This window comes from Priapulus caudatus, unplaced genomic scaffold (assembly GCF_000485595.1).
Source record: "Priapulus caudatus unplaced genomic scaffold, Priapulus_caudatus-5.0.1 Scaffold559, whole genome shotgun sequence".
Lineage (NCBI taxonomy): Eukaryota > Metazoa > Priapulida > Priapulimorpha > Priapulimorphida > Priapulidae > Priapulus > Priapulus caudatus.
In genome coordinates, this window is record NW_014577620.1 from 234,866 (window position 1) to 252,913 (window position 18,048).

Here is an 18,048-nt window from a genome sequence, read left to right on the forward strand (position 1 = left end):
TGCATATGATGGATATTAAAGTGTAGAGGACAAAACTACCAACATTTTAAGGGGTCAATTGTCACTGTATGTCCATTCCTTGCAAAATTATTCAATTTTATATTTCCCCTACCCCATAATTAGCATCTGTCGCTCCACCACGAGTGCCCATATACAAGTGGCAATTTCTACCATTAAGCTGTGAGTCTCGGCTTGCTTCATGGTTTTTTTTTTCATCTATGGGCATAGGCCTTTCAAAAAAATATAGTGAGGATTTGCCACCCCAGGTGGTACCAATTGATGAAATTTGGGGGTCTGGCTCATGGACTATGTAGCTCACCACAAAAAAGGACACAAATAAGTGAGTAAGAAGAAGTCAGTTTTAATTGAGCAACCATCGACGTACATTATAGAAACTATTGCCATCTGTATATCGCAATAATAATTTATAAACCAAAATGAATTTTTTTTTTGACCGTAGAGGGCGCTATACCCGCTTTGTATCGATGGCGTTTGAAATAAATAGGTTATGCTGCGTTCCGACATGTTCTGTAAAACTTTACTCTAATATAGACGTTTTAACGGCAGGGTGGAGAGGAAATACCAATTTTGCATTAAAGATATTGTCAATGAAATCTTGTAAAACGAACCAGACGAGTGTGACACCACACTGTTTGTCTATATAATATGCTATATAATTGCCAAACCCTACCTAATTTGCATAATATTTTTTTAAATATCAAAACCCCTAGCCCTTATTCATTGACATACCAAAAATGAACAAAATCCGTTGAACCTGAACTGACTAATGGCAATTCCCATTTTTGCCAAAAAATTGCCGTGGCTCGAAAGTACGTCGGGGTACGTCGTCGTCGAAAGTACGTAAATATGGGAGCATAGCAGTAACAACTATACCCATTTCAAACATGTGGGTGAAACGGTTCCTGAGTTATCGTTGACCGTAGCGAAATGTTGACGGACGGACGGACGGACGTACGACGGACGACGACCCATGGCAATAGCTCAGCTTGCCGATGTGAAGGTGAGCTAAAAATGAAACAATACTGAGACGGTGGATGGTGGCAGGTCCAGAAACAGCTAGACTATTAATGAAGTATGATGACAAACATTCAATGAAAAAGAATGACACAGAACGCCACCATGAACCAATAAGTCTGCAGTAGACTTACTTGATACCTATTAGATAATGTCCGATAGTGTGGTAGATACTATAAGGTCCGCAGAAGACATAGACAAAGCACAGTACCAGAAATTTGTTGCGGAGCATATAGTCGGCAGTCCAACCCCAGGAAATATGCTTCAAAAAACTTTTGATGGCATTTTTTGTTAAAAGCTGGCAACCAGGCTAGAAAGTATCACTATGATCCAGGCTTTCAGAATCACCCGGTTGCCAAAATGGCATTTGACCTTGAAGGTCAAATTGGGGGGTCAAAAGGTCAAATGAGGTCAAATTTTTTATATTTTTTATTTTGTCTTGTACTTTCATATAACATTGATTTTTTAATCGAATATAGGGTGCACCTGCATTATCCCCTACCATGCAGATGAACACCTTGATTTCCATTCAAATACATAAGTTGGTCAAGGGTTATGGTTAGGGTTAGGGTACTTTTTTGTGTCTTACTACTCGTGGTAGGGGATAATGCAGTTGTTCCCAAATCCCCTTTATTTACAATTCTGAAAATGGCCCAATATTATTAATGTTATCCATTTAATTTTTTACAGGTTCCAGCAAAATAGGACTGGTAGTGCAGTACCCACAACTGGTAGACGGCATAGTGTGAAGAAAAATGCTCGTGGACGACCAGTAAAAATGTACACTTTGAAAGTGACTGTGTTGAATGTAGACTATACAAAGAGACCGTCCTCGTGGAAGGTGCTGAAGTTGCTTGATAGTGTAGGCTTGGGTAAGAAAAACAGAAAGAACTGTGCAGTGTCGTGAATCCAGACCCTGTTCATTCTTATGGTTCTTGGTATTCATACATTAACCTATATAATACTTGAAAAGTGGCCATAAAAAGTGTAACTCCGCTTTTTACTTGAAAGGTTCTTAATTCTTCATCACATATATCAGACTTTTTTTTTATTTGACCTAGTTTTAAACCATTTTCTAGGTCAAATGATGTAAAATCTGGCGATTGTTGAAAAGGGCAGTCAGTAGGTTTCTGTACTATTTGACCAAGATGGTTGAAACTTTGTGGGCATGTAATGTATCTGGGCAAGAGTAACTTAAAATCTTGCCCAAAATGAATGCAATCTGTTTCAATCAAAGGTTTGCCACCAGGGCCAGGCCCAGGGGGCTTTTTGTGAAAAAAGTGGAACATTTCCATAAGTTCAATTCCATTTGAATTAGGACGCTCAATTGTTTACGGAAGGTTCTTTAATGACTCTTCATCACGTATGTGACTTTTTAAATTTGTTCTAGTTTTAACCATTTACTTTGACTTTGTTTCTGCAGGAAATCTCGGTAAACTGCTGGTGCCATCAAATCTGATTGAACCGGAGTTTGTTCAATTTCTGGAGCGGAAATGTCCAGCTTTGAGTGGAAGGGGCCCCCTGACCTTTAAGCAGGCCAAAGTCAAAGGGGATTTGTTAGACATTGATTGCCGGAAGACACCAATGGACTTGAAGAAATTGCTCGGAAAGTCCACGCTGTATGTTGTACCAGCAGTCATGATAGTCATGGTAAGGATATTAGCTATTTAACATTCTAAAAATAAAAAATATATTATTAGATTCACAAAATTCATCCAAACATTCCAAAGCTGACGTGATTGCGGAACCAGTGTGCAGGGCTGCCTTCATTATTATTCATAGCTGATAGTTTACATAGCGCTAGTGCATTTATGTCATGTAGGCCTATGTGCTCTACACTATAGTGCTAAGCTATTACTGCTACCATCAACAAATAGACTTTTCCTACAGAGCACTCATCATTGGCTGGGAGTCTGGAGTGGGATTTATGAAAAGTGGGATCAATACAGAATTTTAGCACCCAAAAACAAAATTAGATGCTGATTGGTGAAGACCGTTACAAATTGGTTGAAAACAATGCCTTGCGTTTTTACAATGTATTTTTACAAGATTTTTTTATTCTAGCCCCAACAGCAAAATCAACGAGAAGTGAGTGCTGCAGAGGGAAGAGTAAGTAAATAAAGTTTTTCAAATTTTCTATTTGGTTCCCACACATGCAATATACGAAGCATCACATTCCAGGAGTTGGATTACATGAGGATCAGTACACCTGTTATTTTTTACTGTAACTTTGGCACACTAACCCTGCAAGTTATGTTAGATTTGTGCCAGGTGGTTAAATGTAAAAAGATTAAGAGTGGTTAATTGTGTTTGCTTTATTATGAGCAGCAAGTCCCAGGTTCTAGTCGAGGCCAGGCCATTTGTGATTTAACTGTCCATCACATGCATTATGCCTTGTGTCACTGGCAACTATAAGAGCTTTGAGGCCTTCTTTTGAAGACCATGTCAGTGCACTGTCAATTGTAAGTTCAGTTAATGTAATCTATTGTTGCCTTCACTTTCAGGCACCTTCTTCTTCACACTCACAGGCCACAGAACCATATCGTCCTATAAATAACCAACAAACAGCTGCTGCTACACATGTGATTGTGAGTATACAATATGCTATGTGATTGCAATTTTGTTCTGCAATCTGGTCATTCTGAGCATTTAAAAAGTGTCTAGGACAATTTGACCCTGGACAACCCCCTCCCTCCCCCCCGCCCCAATTTATGTTTATTCTAGCCCCAACAACAAAATCAAGAAGTGAGTAATCCAAGACCATGGGCGATATTGGGCTAAATTCCCCTATGGTGCTCTTTATCTCCTGGTGTCCGGACACAGACCCTCAAGAGGTAAGTCAGTGTTTGTTTTTAGTAGTTTATATGTTTTATGTATTAGAAATTTGGGATACTTGTTTTGGCAGACGCTTCAAAAATTTGAAAGTTGATTGATTTGCCAGTGCCTGACACAATCCCTTCTGAGAGTGTTTAAGCCTGCTATACTGCATTTCCTTTTGTCATGTCATGCCTACCTCCTGACCAACTTGCCTAACAACAGTCACACCTATCTCCTTTCCAAATACAAACCGGACACTGTGCAATATTACAGAATTCTAATTTTATTTTAGGATGAGGAATCTGATTCTAACTTTACACCAGCTGGGACCCCTACAGTAAGTAGTCCTTAGTCATGCAAATAACTATTTTTATGAATAATTCTTTGCCCAATTTCAGTATTCACTTGCGTTGTTACGCAGTTTGTGTCCCTTTATACTATGTTGGTCGAAAGTGTTTCTTTTTGTTGGGCTATATTGATGTATAAGGCATTGTTCAAGCATGTAGGCATATTAAGCTGATTCAATGTCAATTATTCTATTTAGATATTATTTCGTCGACCCAATCATATTGCTGCTACCCAGGCCAGAACTACAATTGCTGAAGTAGCTGGGGAGTTGATGGCAAGTACCACTTTGCTTTCCTAATAAATACTCACATGCTTTGGGGTTGCAACAAGGCATGACGAAAAATGTTTGATACATATATATTCTTCTCTGAATCAATGTACATGTTCCACATAAATGAAGGATGCTAAGTTTTCCAGGATAGAATATTCTCTGGAGAAAGACCTTCTATTGATAGCTCATTCATGGACTCTAGCTTATTCTAGAGAGCTATTGAATCATGACAGTTGATGTACCAGTATATCTACATTACATTTGTGTACATTGCAATTTCAGAGTCAACCAGTTAATGCAGCCCAACTAGATCCCCGTCCTGAAACAGTAAGTGTGTTTTTTGTCTCAAACGATTGTACATGTTCCACATAAATGAAGGATGCTAAGTTTTCCAGGATATAATATTATCTGGAGAAAGACCTTCTATTGATAGCTCATTCATGGACTCTAGCTTATTCTAGAGAGACTATTCTATGCGCTTCACACCATTACCCCCAGCAACTGGTTGTTCTGACTGTTCTTTCTGTATCCGACTCAAACTCCCTGGGGAGCATACAGCCGAGCTGCTCATTCAGCGCTACAGGCTAGCTACACAACCACACATACCACCGCCAGGTACCCCTTTTACACCTGGGTGAGGTGAGGCAATTGCCCAAAGTCTCACGCCGACGACGGGATTCGAACCCAGGACCTTCTGATCGCACTTCAGAGACCCAAACCATTACACCACCGTGGCTCCACATTACATTTGAACATTGTTTAATGTTTAATGATCTCTAGATCAATTTAGTAAGGGCGTATTCCCCAGATGTAAAAAACGAAATCATTTTATCTTGATTATTTCTTTTCTTGTACATAACATCACGAAAGATTTTTGACTTACATGTATTTTACTTGTGTAGGTTGATGACAGTGGTGATGACTTTGTCAGTTTGCCAGTTATGCAGGTATGTTCACATGGTTTTCCTCATAAATGATACTCTTGTCAATATGTCAAGTGACTCTTGTACATGTACTTGTACACATTTTTTCCTGTCCAATTGGCCTTTATCAGGGTGTTCTATTTACTTTTCCTACAGTATTCCCTTGAAATGCTGAGGCTGGTGTAAAATGTTATTTAAATGATCGCCCTGTGACCTTTGACTATGCTTTACATGTGGTTAATCTATTTTTGTATAGAGACGTCCTCGACGACGAGGGAATGTGCCTAGGAATCTTGCTTCCACTTCACAAGATTCGCCTGAGGTATTTTCAATAAAGAGTAAATCACCCAAATTATGATGTCACATAGAGAACACCTGTCCTCTTCTCTACTTGAAGAGCAGTTAAAACAAAGGCTGTCAAGATGACTTTTATGCACACAAAAAGTAAAATCTCTGCAAGTAGGGCAATGGTCTAACTGTGGATCAACATTTTATGACAATTCCACAAATAGAACATCCCATGCTGCGTCACAACTCAGAACAAAGGAATAGTGTTTCAACTGCTCTTCATGTAGCCCGACTGCAAGATGTTCTCTGTGTGACGTCATAATTTGGGAGATTCGGAGGGCTGCTCTGGCCAATCTGTTGGGTCAAATGAAAAAAGAATGGCACCAGTTTAATAATAGTCTGTAATAAATAGATGTGCCCTAAAATGAAAGAAAAATGAATTTTTTAAAATTAGTTGTCAGTTCCCCTTTAAAGGGGCACTAATTGTATCACACTATTGTTTTACAATGATGACGATAATGTTTTATGATCTTGTTTTACAACTTGTAAGGTGCAACGATTATATCTATGAGTTGTGCCATACAAATACCGTTTAGTTATTATTATTATTATTATTATTATCTTCAAATGGGCCTTATTTAACGACCTGAGGCCGATACAAAGCTGTCATTTAAAGTCATATCAGCTGTAGTAGTCTGATTTCATTCAGTAATTTCGTGACTGCTCGCCAATGTTTTGTGTAGTTTGTTTTCACCCATCACAATAATTAACCATCAACTCTCTTGATTACAGAGCCCTAGGTCTCCAACCCCACCACCTCCATATACACCAGCACCCCAACAACACGCTGAACCATTGATGCTTGCACCACCCTTGCCAGAAATTAGTATTGATGGAGATTGGTACTGGCGTGTATCATTGTGCCCCTCAATTATTATTTAAACTTGCAGTTTATTATGTCACCAGTCTATTAATGTTGTCCCAACAGATGTAACCCTGACATGACGTAGCATCAGATGATGAATATTAATTACTTATTATTTGCTATGAAAAATACTTTGTAGACAACATCATGAGGATATTCTTTATTCATGATTTCAGGATCATTCACGTGAGAAGGCCCTTCATTGTGGAGGATATGCTGAAGGTTTTCCGGAATAATGTCACTGGAATGGTAAAAGTGGATATTGCCGGGGAGAATGCTGTGGACTCGGGAGGAGTTTTCAGGGATGTGCTTTCCGAGTTCTGGGAGAAGTGCTTCCAGAAACATTTTGAAGGAGAAGATGAATGCGTTCTTGTGCCTTCCCCTCAGTTGTCTCCTGATGACTTCAGCACCATCGGAAAAATACTACTTGTTGGATATGAGCAACAAGGTTTTTTTCCAATTCGTTTTTCAAGAGTTCTATTGATTTGTGCCATGTTCAGCAGAGATTTGGTCAGTAATGATTTGCTGCTAGAGTCATTTTTTAGAACTCTCTCTAATTTTGAGAGGGACTCCTTGGAGAATGCGTTGTTGCTCGTGAACCTAGAGGGAGATATCCTCGATGATATCATTGACATTCTCTCCAGGTTCAGGGTAACAACCATTCCCAAGTGTAGAGAGAGTCTTCGCCTTTGTTTGGTGCGTGTCGCTGAGATACAGCTCATTGAGAACCACGCCTTCAGTTTGCAGCAGATGCTTCCACATATGGAAAAACTGAAATTATTCAGTGATTTCCAAACAGTGAGTGCCATTTTAGCACTGTACATTAGGCTAAAGCCTACAGGAAGAAAAGTCACCAATATATTGAAGGCAGCTCCCAAGAATGTTACTGAGCAGAGGGTTCTTGACTTTTTAAAGAGGTTTATCAGAAGCATGTCAGACGATTTGCTGACTGCTTTTTTGCGTTATTGCACTGGTAGCAATGTTCTGCATGTTGACGCCATAGAGGTCAGTTTTGTCCATCTAAGTGGGCTTGGGCGACGTTTTGTGGCCCACACATGTGGTGCTCTGTTAGAAGTGCCAGTCTCCTATTCATCATTTAATGAATTTGCAGGAGAATTCCGAACTCAGTTGTTAGGTGGCCAGTGGGACATGCAGATTTTGTAATTGTAGACGTCCATATATCATATTTTACTAGGTCAAATGGTGTGCCAATTGTTGAAAAGAGCGACAGGTTTCTGTACTAATTGGCTTGAAACATGGTGTGGGCATGTAAAGGCCTTAATACACTGAATGACAAATGTTGAAATGTGTCGTCACAATAGTTTATTCGATAAAGACTTGGATCACTGTTAATGGTTGAAAATGTTCAAATAAGCAAATGAAGTTTACTTTCAAGTCAATTCAACATGTTCCTAGGTCACTTCTCTTAAGATTTGATGGCGAAGAAAAGTTTAGTTTGAACAAAGCTTTGAATGATTATGGTGGAATGTGATTTCGTTCAATTTCCTCAACATTAGCAACACTCTCATGGCCCAAGTCTTATTGAACGAACTGTTGTGACTACACATTTCAACATTTGTCATTCAGTGTATGAAGGCCTTTAGGGTAACTTGCACACCAAAAATGGAAGAGAAATGTGACTACTAAAGTAGTTTCATCCAACGTTTCCTGTTGATTTAAACTGGTGCTGTTTAGGCCCAAAAAAGGAATTTGTTTCTGGTTTCATGGTCCACTGAAAATCTATGTGGTGATGCGTTTTGTTTTTCTTATTTATGGAGATCTCCAAAAAGGGAAAAGTCCACATTGCCAACTTCATCCTCATCAATCATGTTTCATGACCAACTTGTTTATACTAGGTTATAACAAGTGCCCAGCTAATGCCACCAAAGCATATAATATTATGATATTAAGGTCATATTATTTGGTCAGCAAATGGAAAGTGCAGGCCTAGATGATGTGTGGGTTGAGTCTGCAATATTTGGACAGAATGCTGCCAAGTCAATGATGGATGGGAAACATTATTACAGGGCTATTCAGGGACATATCTGGGCCTATGAAGCACTTAGTCGGATCAAGTTTGAAGCTTTCTTGGATTGGATACAACAGCAAAATCCTGAACTCCATCAGGAACTGGTTGTGCATCCATCAGCAGTATCAGCATTGTTCAAGAAAAATGGTACGAGAACCCGAGAACCCGAATGCCTGTTGAATGCTGTGGCTGAATTCAACGAACTCCTCGACCGTACAGAATATGTAGAGAAAACTGACGAATTCAACACCATGCTGAAGCAGAATCCCAACAATGCCTTCTGGTTGAAGTACCTTGAGATGGTGGAAATACTCTTCGCATTCGTCCGCGCTAATCGAGATGGTGATTGGTTGCTCCATCTTGATTCGTTTGCCGCAATGTTACCTTGGCTGACCATATATGATCATGTCAACTATGCAAGATGGGGTCCTGTTTACCTCGCTGACATGAAAGGACTCGCGCAGACCGCACCAGAAGTCCACGAAGAATTCCTGGCAAGGAATTTCGTAGTGAAACGACACGCATGGAGATTTAACCAAGTTCCAGTAGATCAAGCCACTGAATGGGTTAACAAGGTATGCAAGCTCTCAAATGGTATAATTGGCATCACTCGGAATGACACGGCAAGGGACAGGTTCTGCACAACTTGGTCTGAAAGGTCACAGATATCAGATGACACCCTGCATCTATTCAGTCTTCGCAAATCACCACCCCCACCATTGCCACCAATTCCGCCCAGATCATCTACAAATGGCAGATCCACAGTAAGGTACGAACACACATGCATTTAATGTGATGTAGTGTACGCTGGGTTGCACGCTGGTTCTTGCGTGTGGACGTACATGTATTCTATGCAGAAATCATGGAATTTTCTGGCCAAAAAGTAAAGCGCAAAGACATTGTCGAAAGCGACAACGATAAAGGAGAGGCAAAATCTAGAGACAAAGAAAGTGGTATAAAAAATCTCTGGAGATGGGATTGGCTGGAGACAGAAGTAGAGGATGCAGATTCTAAAAATACTATCTCGCAGATGTGATACGCAAATTGGAATCTCCAGGAAAATGTTACTGTATCGTGTGTGACACGGAAATTAAGTACTCAATATAAGGGCTGCCCTCCGGGACCACTGACAGAAGAGCATCAGGCACAGGGACCAAATAAAGTTAGTCAATTCTAACTATAGGCTAGATTTTCAGCCAAGAACAGGTGACCAATATTTTGAATGCTTTCATAAATAAATATAAATTTTCATAATTGGCATTTTTAATTTTATGATCATCAGATATTTATCAGATCAGATCCATGGTAGGGTGTGTCTGTTTTCCACATTGCCAGTGTACCTAGGAATTGTGTGTACCAGTCATGAGAACACATGCATATTTAGGATACTCATCTAGTCTAGACATGATTTAGATCTATATAATTATCATGAGTGTAATCTGAAAATTTGTTCAAAATCTCATAAAACGCTTCTCTATTTGTTGATTTATTGACAAATTCAGTTTAAATTTGGTATACAGAACATAAATGCATATTATTTCCAGACCTGTACAACAAAAGTGCAATTTTGGACCATTTTGGACGCTGTCCATATTTTTTGTAGCGTTTGATTTCTTTTTAGCTATGCTATTTCATGAATAGATTCTTTGATAGAAGCTTGTGAAGAGTAGATTATGTATGAAGTGATTTTTTTCCTGTTACAGCTGAACCTGGAACCTCGGACTCAACCACCAACGTAACACCATATGGAATTCATCCAATGTATATAGGCCACCCTGTAGCTGGTCCAGCTAATGTTCCTCATCCCTACACATCAGTCAGGGAAAGAAGGACAAACCAAGAAGCTACTATCCTTGGGTTTATTGCTGAAGAAAATTTACCATATGCTAGTTCTCCAAAACTGGTCGAACTTACACAAAAGCTTGCCAAAGATAAGAAAACACTTGAAACAGTTTCTCTTTCGAGGACAGCTGCATCGTATAAGACGCATCATGGGTTAACCAAGACATTCCAAGATGAACTCGTACATGGCCTAAAAAACACATTTCAGCTTGAATATCGATGAGGCCACAAACAACAACAAGATGAGAGTTTTGTCAGTATTAGTAAGCTACTACAATAATTCTCGACAAGAAGTTGTTCACGCCATCTGAAATCAATTAACTTAGTACATGTCAATGCTCAATCCTTGTATGATGCTATTGTAGACATGTTTGATGAGTTTGGGTTACCTTGGACAAACTTGCTTTCAATTCTGATGGACAGTTGTGCAGTAAAGCGGGGATCGAAGTCAGGACTTGAAACCTGCATTCGCGCTAATAAGGCACCACCTCATCTCTTGAATGTAGATGGTGATTCATGCCACCATGCCCATAATGCTGCCAAGAAACTTTATGGTCAGTTTGGTTATCATTTGGAGGGCCTCATCAAGAACATACACATAGACTTCATGTGGTCAGCAGACCTCAGGGAATCTCTTCAAGAAATCTGCCAGATTTTGAACATTAAATACACTCGACCAATGGACTACATTGCACATCGCTGGCTGAGCGTGTATGATACAGGAAATGACATCAGCCGCATGTTTCCTGCTCTAACTTTGTTCTACTATGACGGCTTGTCAGAGCAAGATCGGAAATTGTACTATTCTACCGTGTCAGCAATCTACCAACAATATGGCTTGAGTAAACAGGCACGTCATCAGGTAATACAGATCCGCAATCGTTGCACAAACAAATCAGGCATGGCAAAGGAAGGGAAAGAAAGAAAGAAAAGAATAGTCGACAAGCTGTTCATCTTCCGAAAGAAGACAAAACTACATCTGTCATTCTATATGTCTGTGTTGCCTCTCCTACACAAATATGTCAAGACATTTGAGATGACAGAACCGCTCATCTACAAGCATAATGACAACGAAGTGGAACTTTTGAATGATGTTCTAGTTAGCTTTCTGAAACCGGAAGTGATTCCAGAAGCGAAAATCCTCAGTACTCTGGACGTCTCGCAGCCATCCTCGTGCACCAGCACGACCACGCCACGTAGTGGCCGCCAATACAACTAACCTGCACTTCCAGAACACTTAACGAGTAGCTGTATCGAGTTTGCCTCCCAGTTTTGGGTATAGGGGATAACGATCTGTAAATCGTCGACCGAGAGTTCTGTTCATAGCACGAGGGTTTTGAGTAGCCACGAAGATGGGGCACGGCTCGAAATACCCCCATAACTTTTTTGGCTAATGTGCGCGCGTCCTATAGCCGTCAAAAACGGAATTTAAACGTTTTCTGTCGAGACACGCCTACGGCAACTGTCAATCACCGACACGTGCTCGCCACGCCGTGCGTGGACGTGATAGGCCAGCTCTGTTGCTGTTCTTTACCCGTAGTTTAAACCGGCCAGGCTGAGCCGTCTACATAGTACACGTTTGAAACATAGTCTACGGATCGAAGCCATTCTACATGAATTCACATAAAGGTTTCCACACGGGATTCACACGGGTTTCTACAGGATTCAAATACGATCGAAGCCATTCTATGGCCCGTAGCAACGTGCCCCACGTTCTTACGATGTACGACCCGTTTGAAACATAGTCTACGAATCGAAGCCATTCTACACGATTCACATACAGGTTTCGACACGGGATTCACTGCACGCCTGAGAAGATCGACGACGGCAGTCGACGTATATAACCACCGCCAGGGGTTGACTCACTCCCCGCCCCCCACATCTCGTCTCGCTCCCCCGTGTGTCCTGCGCCGGTCGCTCATCATATCATGCATTTTGGAACCATTCTACGATGATGAAGTCGCTCGCATTCGCCTGTATACAAGGTAAACGTCACGTATTGACCATATAATCTGCTATATATTATATAATGACCAGGGGCCCGTTGTCAGAAACATCGTAAACCGCGCACGATCGCGTCACTGGCGCCCATAGATTACTGCATAACGATACGAATTATCCGTCACTTCGTTTGGAAGTTTTAATAATTTTTTTTCATTGTAATATGCCTTACGAGTATATAGATAGCCTTTCTGTAGCTATAATTATGACATTATGTCAGATACATATGCACTGCAAATATAAAATATACGCACGCACGCACACGCACACGCACCCGCAGTGACACACTCGGACGAACACGCACACGTACACACAAACACGCACGCACACGCACACGCGCATGCACGCACACGCACTTACATGCACACGCACACGCACACGTACACACAGGGACACACTCACACGCACACGCACTCGCACACACAGTAACACATTCACACGCACACGCACACACAAGGACACACAAACACGCACTCGCGCGCACCGGCCTCGGCTATGGCCCGTAGCAACGTGCCCCACATGAGTCTAGGACATATGCCGCAATAATATTCTGTTATATTATTATCAATATATTATCAATATCGCTGAGGTGCCGAATGGCGGGAACTAGTCTACTGGTGGATTGCAGCGGCCGTATCGAAAACGCGGAAAGCCCGGAAAATACTAGTACACATTTGATATTTTGTGGATAGTTTGGCAATCAAATTTCACAAAATTCAAATGTTTTCAATCAAATATCACACGAATGCGAAACTATCCACAAAATATCAAATGTGTATTTCGTATGCACAGCCCAGGTGTCGAGATGCCAATCGATTCCATTTCCCGATTCCTCATTTTCATGCCAACCACCCCGAGTCAAACCAAAACAATAGGACAATATGGCCAACGCGGTTCGCGCTGTCCAGATGCCTGCTGGTCTTTTGAATCAAGCATGAATAACTTCGTTATTCCTACTCCTAACCCGCTGAAACTCGCACATTGTATTTAAAAACATAATATACATCATATACAGTCATTATTTACACCCATAAACTGTTTAAAAAATAGTTTAAATCATTTTCCGGGCTTTCCGCGTTTTCGATACGGCCGATTGCAGCCTGTAGTTTCGCAAAATAACACCATGCGGCGCCGTATCGTCTGCTTAAAAATGCTTGACGGGAAAATAAAAATTTATTGATGTACAGGAGTTTGAGTTGACGCAGGCGCTATTAAACCAGAAACAAATCACTTGTTTTTTTGGCCGTGTGGTGCAATTGTATTCTATAGTTGTGTTGCTCGCAATCGATAGTTCATAATGTGTACATAATGTTATTTTTGTTTCTGTTAAATGTGAATGAATATTTTATCTTTCTTCCTCCTGCTGGTCACATTAATACATGGTGCTGTTACAGTGTTTTCTTTAGAAGAGTACGGGTCAAAGTGGGAGAATAGCAATAATGCAATGTTTGTCATAAAATGCATCGGTGATAATATGTATTAAAATAACTAAAAAATAAGCCATGGAATGACTTATGTGACCTAGTACAGCAAAATGAGTTGCAGTGACAAGAAAATTATTTGTTTGTAAAATCTTTTTATACATGACGTTATAAGCTTCAAAATGATGTAAGGATCTCCTTTCTATCTTGAATATTGATAACAGCCATGTTTCTGTAGTATGTAATGCATTTTCTGTTGCATTACTATTCTAATGCATTTTATCATAAAAGTTTCCTGGCAAATTCCGACTCATTTTGCTGTGCTGGGTCACGTATTGCAGAATTTTTCTAAAATTGTTTTTTGTGGCCATGAGTGTACATAGAGAAAACTTTATATTTGTATTCATTTATTGTACAGCATGACAGTATTCCTTTTGAGTTTTGTACCATTGTGAAGCATTTTATTTCGGCTCCATGGTGATATGTGGAATGTTTACATTATAATCAAATTACATGAAAAGTATATGTTTTTCATCATCAAAGATTTTGTGAAAAATTGGCAGAATCAGAATCATAATATTCTGTGGTATTTGCTCATTGTACACTTGATTGCTTCAGAACTGTTTGTACGAGGCATACACATACCAAGAAGAAATGTATTTCCGCAGAATAAATGTATTTCACCTGTATTTTTGTGGCAAAAATCAATAATGTTCTTCATAATTCTCTTGCGCTCAGCCACACCCCTTGATCAACAAGACATCGCTTGTTCATCAGGGAGCAGGCAGGTGGTGTAACGGTGCTGTAAATACAGTGTACGAACGAAGACCTGATGAAACTGGCTCATGGCAGAAATTGAAAATGAGGTTAGGGGTATTAACCGTATATTCAGTCGTCGGCCCAGAGTTCGGGCTGAAAGAGTTAATACTTTAAAAGCCAGCAAAGAATACAATCTGGCAAATTGACAATACTGTTTAAGTTCCGTCAAGAGCATGCATAATTACAGGTTCATGTTCTCTGAAATAAAATCTAGTACACCCAGATAGTGAGATAAACCCATGTCTGCGGCTTCAATATTGGACAATGGGTCAATATGTTCCTTTAATGTATCCAAAGCATTTTCTGAGAGTAAACCCACTGTATCTGGGATGGTCACAATGACAACAGCAATGTCTAATTCAGACACTCTGTCTGAGTCTGAACTGTTGTCCCTGGCATGTATGGTGTCGGGTAAAGACTCGGCATCACTAGTATTCTCTGCAGATGAGGATGGATGATTGCCAGCAAATATTCCTCTTGTGGCAGTGTTGGCTGAATTATACAGTTGAAGCGAACCTTCTACAAATAGTTGTACAGGTGACATATTTTCTGTGCGCAATTTATGGTGATTCCACTGCTTCACAAAGGTATCAATAGCATGCTGAATCCTTGGCAAGAAAATGTAATGCAGTGCATACAGCTGTTCTTCACTATTGGGGTTCAACAGATTATCTCGCTCAAATGCAGTGAAAAGATCATAATAGGTGTTGGTAGCACCATCCCACAAGTCACGCCACAGCCTTTCAATACGTTGATTGTGGACACTTTTGCCACAAATGGCACTACCTCTTCCTGTCCCTCGGTTCTCCTCCATAAAGGAACGCACCAGCTGGTTCTCGCCTCCATAATCACAGCGTATCCTAGAAGGAATGCCATACTGATCGACAGCCTCCTTGAAATTGGTCTGTACTGTTGTGGCCCGATTGTTCGTAGATGCTTTCATAAATGTGATTAATCGAGAATATCCATCAACTGCACCATGAATGACAATGCGCCACCTGCAAAATGATAAACAGTAGAATACAGTAACTAAACTGTTTTAAAGTTATTTATTTAATTGGTAGAAATGTTCTTCTGCAATAATAAAAAGCAGAAAAGCTGCACAAATAATGTATGGGCAACTGAAGTGGGACACTGCTTGAAGTTCCCAAGCACTCATATATGGACAAACTTGCAGCTTGGAAGAATTAGATGATAAAATGATAATTTTAATTTTTGAATGAATATTTTAAAAATTATATTTTGTAACATAACGCACATCAGCATCAGGGCTTGATTTTTTTATCTAAAAACTAACTGGTAGAAGTGGCACAGCATTGTGTGTAAAAGGGCACTTTTGGGAAAGCAAACTTTTTTATTGAAAATATAGCTGTATTATTGCCTCTGCCATTACATGTAGAGGTATACCATAACATTAATAACACAAATTTGTTTTGTCAAATCCGAGTCAATGATTTGTGAACTTTGGTTGAGCTCATAGGGAATGACCCTTACCTAAATATATGTCGAAAGGCACATGGAGTGAGTGTCCCAGAAAATTAGTACTTGAATTAAAATTAATCTTGTACAGTAAACTCATACAGTAAACTGGACTGTCATGTGACTGTGTTTTCGATTTTGCAACTAACCTGATAAGCTTGTGATTCCCATCCAGATGCCAAAGTGAATTTGGCGCTTCGACTGCATATGTTCTCCGTTTAATGGCCTTCTGGGAACGAAGTGCCACACCAGCCGGATCCACTCGCCACATTGCATGTCGGACACGTTCCCTCAGCACATGGATACCAGCGTTTTCTAGGCGTACAAGCATTGAGTTGGCACCAAGGCGTCGGTTATGCTGAAGAAATCTCTTAACATTGTCATCTAATTCAGCATCTGACATCTGAGAGAAGTCTTCTGTCAATTTTAATTTGAACTCACTGAAATAATAAGTAATCTGAATTCAGAATAATACTTTCCAACTGAGTTTACACTCTAGTCATTGCCTCTAGATTAAATGACATCTGCATTTCTCGAAAATGCTTTGGAGGTCTTATGACATGATCAATTATTGGAGTATAGAGCTATCTAGCATAAAAACAAAATAAGGAGAAATCTTGACATTTGAAAAAAATGACGTTAAGCAAGTCAATGCGATATACCAGCACTGACACCGTCACTGTTCCATCACCTGAAATGGATTGCAGGGCAGAAATTAGAAATCATGAAGGCCACAGAGACCAGTACGTGGCCATTGGGGCCTTCCCAACTGACCTCAGTGTTCTAATGAATTTGAGTTGCAGCAGCTACTTTTCTCAAATTAGATCTATCCTCGAATTGTAGTTATACCTTCATCATTCTCCTCTTGACGGTCTTTGTTGACACATTCAACATTTCGCCCATCTTCTTCATGCTGAATCTACAAGCAATCAAGAGCTCTAATTGTCCTTTGGATACGACATACTTCGATGCCCCTTTTCTGTTAGCTGTTGCAACACGTTCACATCTGTAACCTCTAGGCAGTCCATCACCTGTAAGTGTAATCAATGACATTTAACATAATATTTGTTTCATATAAAAAAAGCGGCTAGAGCGGAATGCCATTTTAGGCTACAGCGGAATGAACAATTCTAAACAGAGAGTACCAACTGACTGAGTCGAGTATAGCCCATCCAAGCCATACTGTTTTGTCTCCTTCTCAATTTTCTATATGCACTAGAACCAACACGTAAAAACTGCAAATTATTAGTTTGATAGATCATCTAGACTCCTTGCGAAAGTCAGACATTACGACCAGAAGGGGTAAACAAACCTCGGTTCCAAGCCGAAAATGCGACACAAAACCATCCATGTAATATATAATCGATCCTACATTTTGGCCTGGAACCAAGGTTTGTTTAGCCCCTGGCCTTCTTGGCGAAGGCAATGGCCGGCCTAGGCCTACATGTCATAGACATAGAGTAAAACCATGATCATGCCTATACGGCTATAGGCCTACTGCATGATCAGCCTAGCTACTATAAGTCATGCAGGCCTAACGAAAAAGCCAAAACTGGCAAAAGAAGCCTTAGAAGGGCCAACCAATGCAAGGGCCAATGCCTGAAGGGGCATATGACCGCGATATATGACTTATGATGCACTGTGACTGTATACACTTAGGCCAAAGAGCTTAGAATGATAAGAGGTGACACTCGCCAGAAATAGTGTAATTGCCTCAACAGTGCTGCCGCACTGCGGCCGCGTTGATAGGCTATTTGCAGCGATCATGGCTATATGCTGCTAAGAAGACAAAGCAAGGCGGTGCTGCTTGTTCAGCGTACTTGTGTTATAATCGGCGCTACACCTCACTA

At 40.3% G+C, this 18,048-nt stretch overlaps 5 protein-coding genes across 5 annotated transcripts in view; 3 read left to right on the forward strand and 2 right to left on the reverse strand.

The window, feature by feature from the left end:
- Nucleotides 1-1,743: 1,743 nt before the first annotated feature.
- LOC106811643 lies at nt 1,744-3,617 on the forward strand. Its single transcript, XM_014815345.1, has 4 exons — nt 1,744-1,907; nt 2,459-2,685; nt 3,100-3,148; nt 3,540-3,617. The coding sequence occupies exons 1-4, from the start codon at nt 1,814-1,816 to the stop codon at nt 3,590-3,592; spliced, it is 423 nt and encodes a 140-aa protein (XP_014670831.1). The 5' UTR covers nt 1,744-1,813; the 3' UTR covers nt 3,593-3,617.
- Nucleotides 3,031-9,339, forward strand: LOC106811642 (the record flags this gene model as incomplete). Its single annotated transcript, XM_014815344.1, is given in 2 exon segments — nt 3,031-3,041; nt 8,464-9,339. A coding segment is annotated over 1 exon segment (800 nt), but the record flags the coding sequence as incomplete, so codon positions are not given.
- On the forward strand, nt 3,798-8,465 carry LOC106811638. The gene is made up of 6 exons (XM_014815339.1): nt 3,798-3,869; nt 4,145-4,189; nt 4,754-4,798; nt 5,374-5,414; nt 5,651-5,716; nt 6,784-8,465. Exons 1-6 carry the CDS (start codon nt 3,798-3,800, stop codon nt 7,769-7,771), a joined length of 1,257 nt encoding a protein of 418 aa, XP_014670825.1. The 3' UTR covers nt 7,772-8,465.
- A 4,396-nt stretch (nt 9,340-13,735) lies between the features above and the next one.
- LOC106811640 lies at nt 13,736-16,883 on the reverse strand. Its single transcript, XM_014815342.1, has 3 exons — nt 16,861-16,883; nt 16,348-16,513; nt 13,736-15,717 (listed from the first exon to the last, which is right to left on the reverse strand). Exons 2-3 carry the CDS (start codon nt 16,467-16,469, stop codon nt 14,901-14,903), a joined length of 939 nt encoding a protein of 312 aa, XP_014670828.1. The 5' UTR covers nt 16,470-16,513; nt 16,861-16,883; the 3' UTR covers nt 13,736-14,900.
- Nucleotides 16,884-17,041: 158 nt separating this feature from the next.
- The window catches only part of LOC106811639, a 2,742-nt gene continuing 1,735 nt past the window's right edge, over nt 17,042-18,048 (reverse strand). Inside the window, exon 5 of the mRNA XM_014815341.1 lies at nt 17,042-17,229. Within this exon, the coding sequence (XP_014670827.1) occupies nt 17,042-17,229 (188 nt within the window). The remainder of the gene's footprint in view (nt 17,230-18,048) is intronic.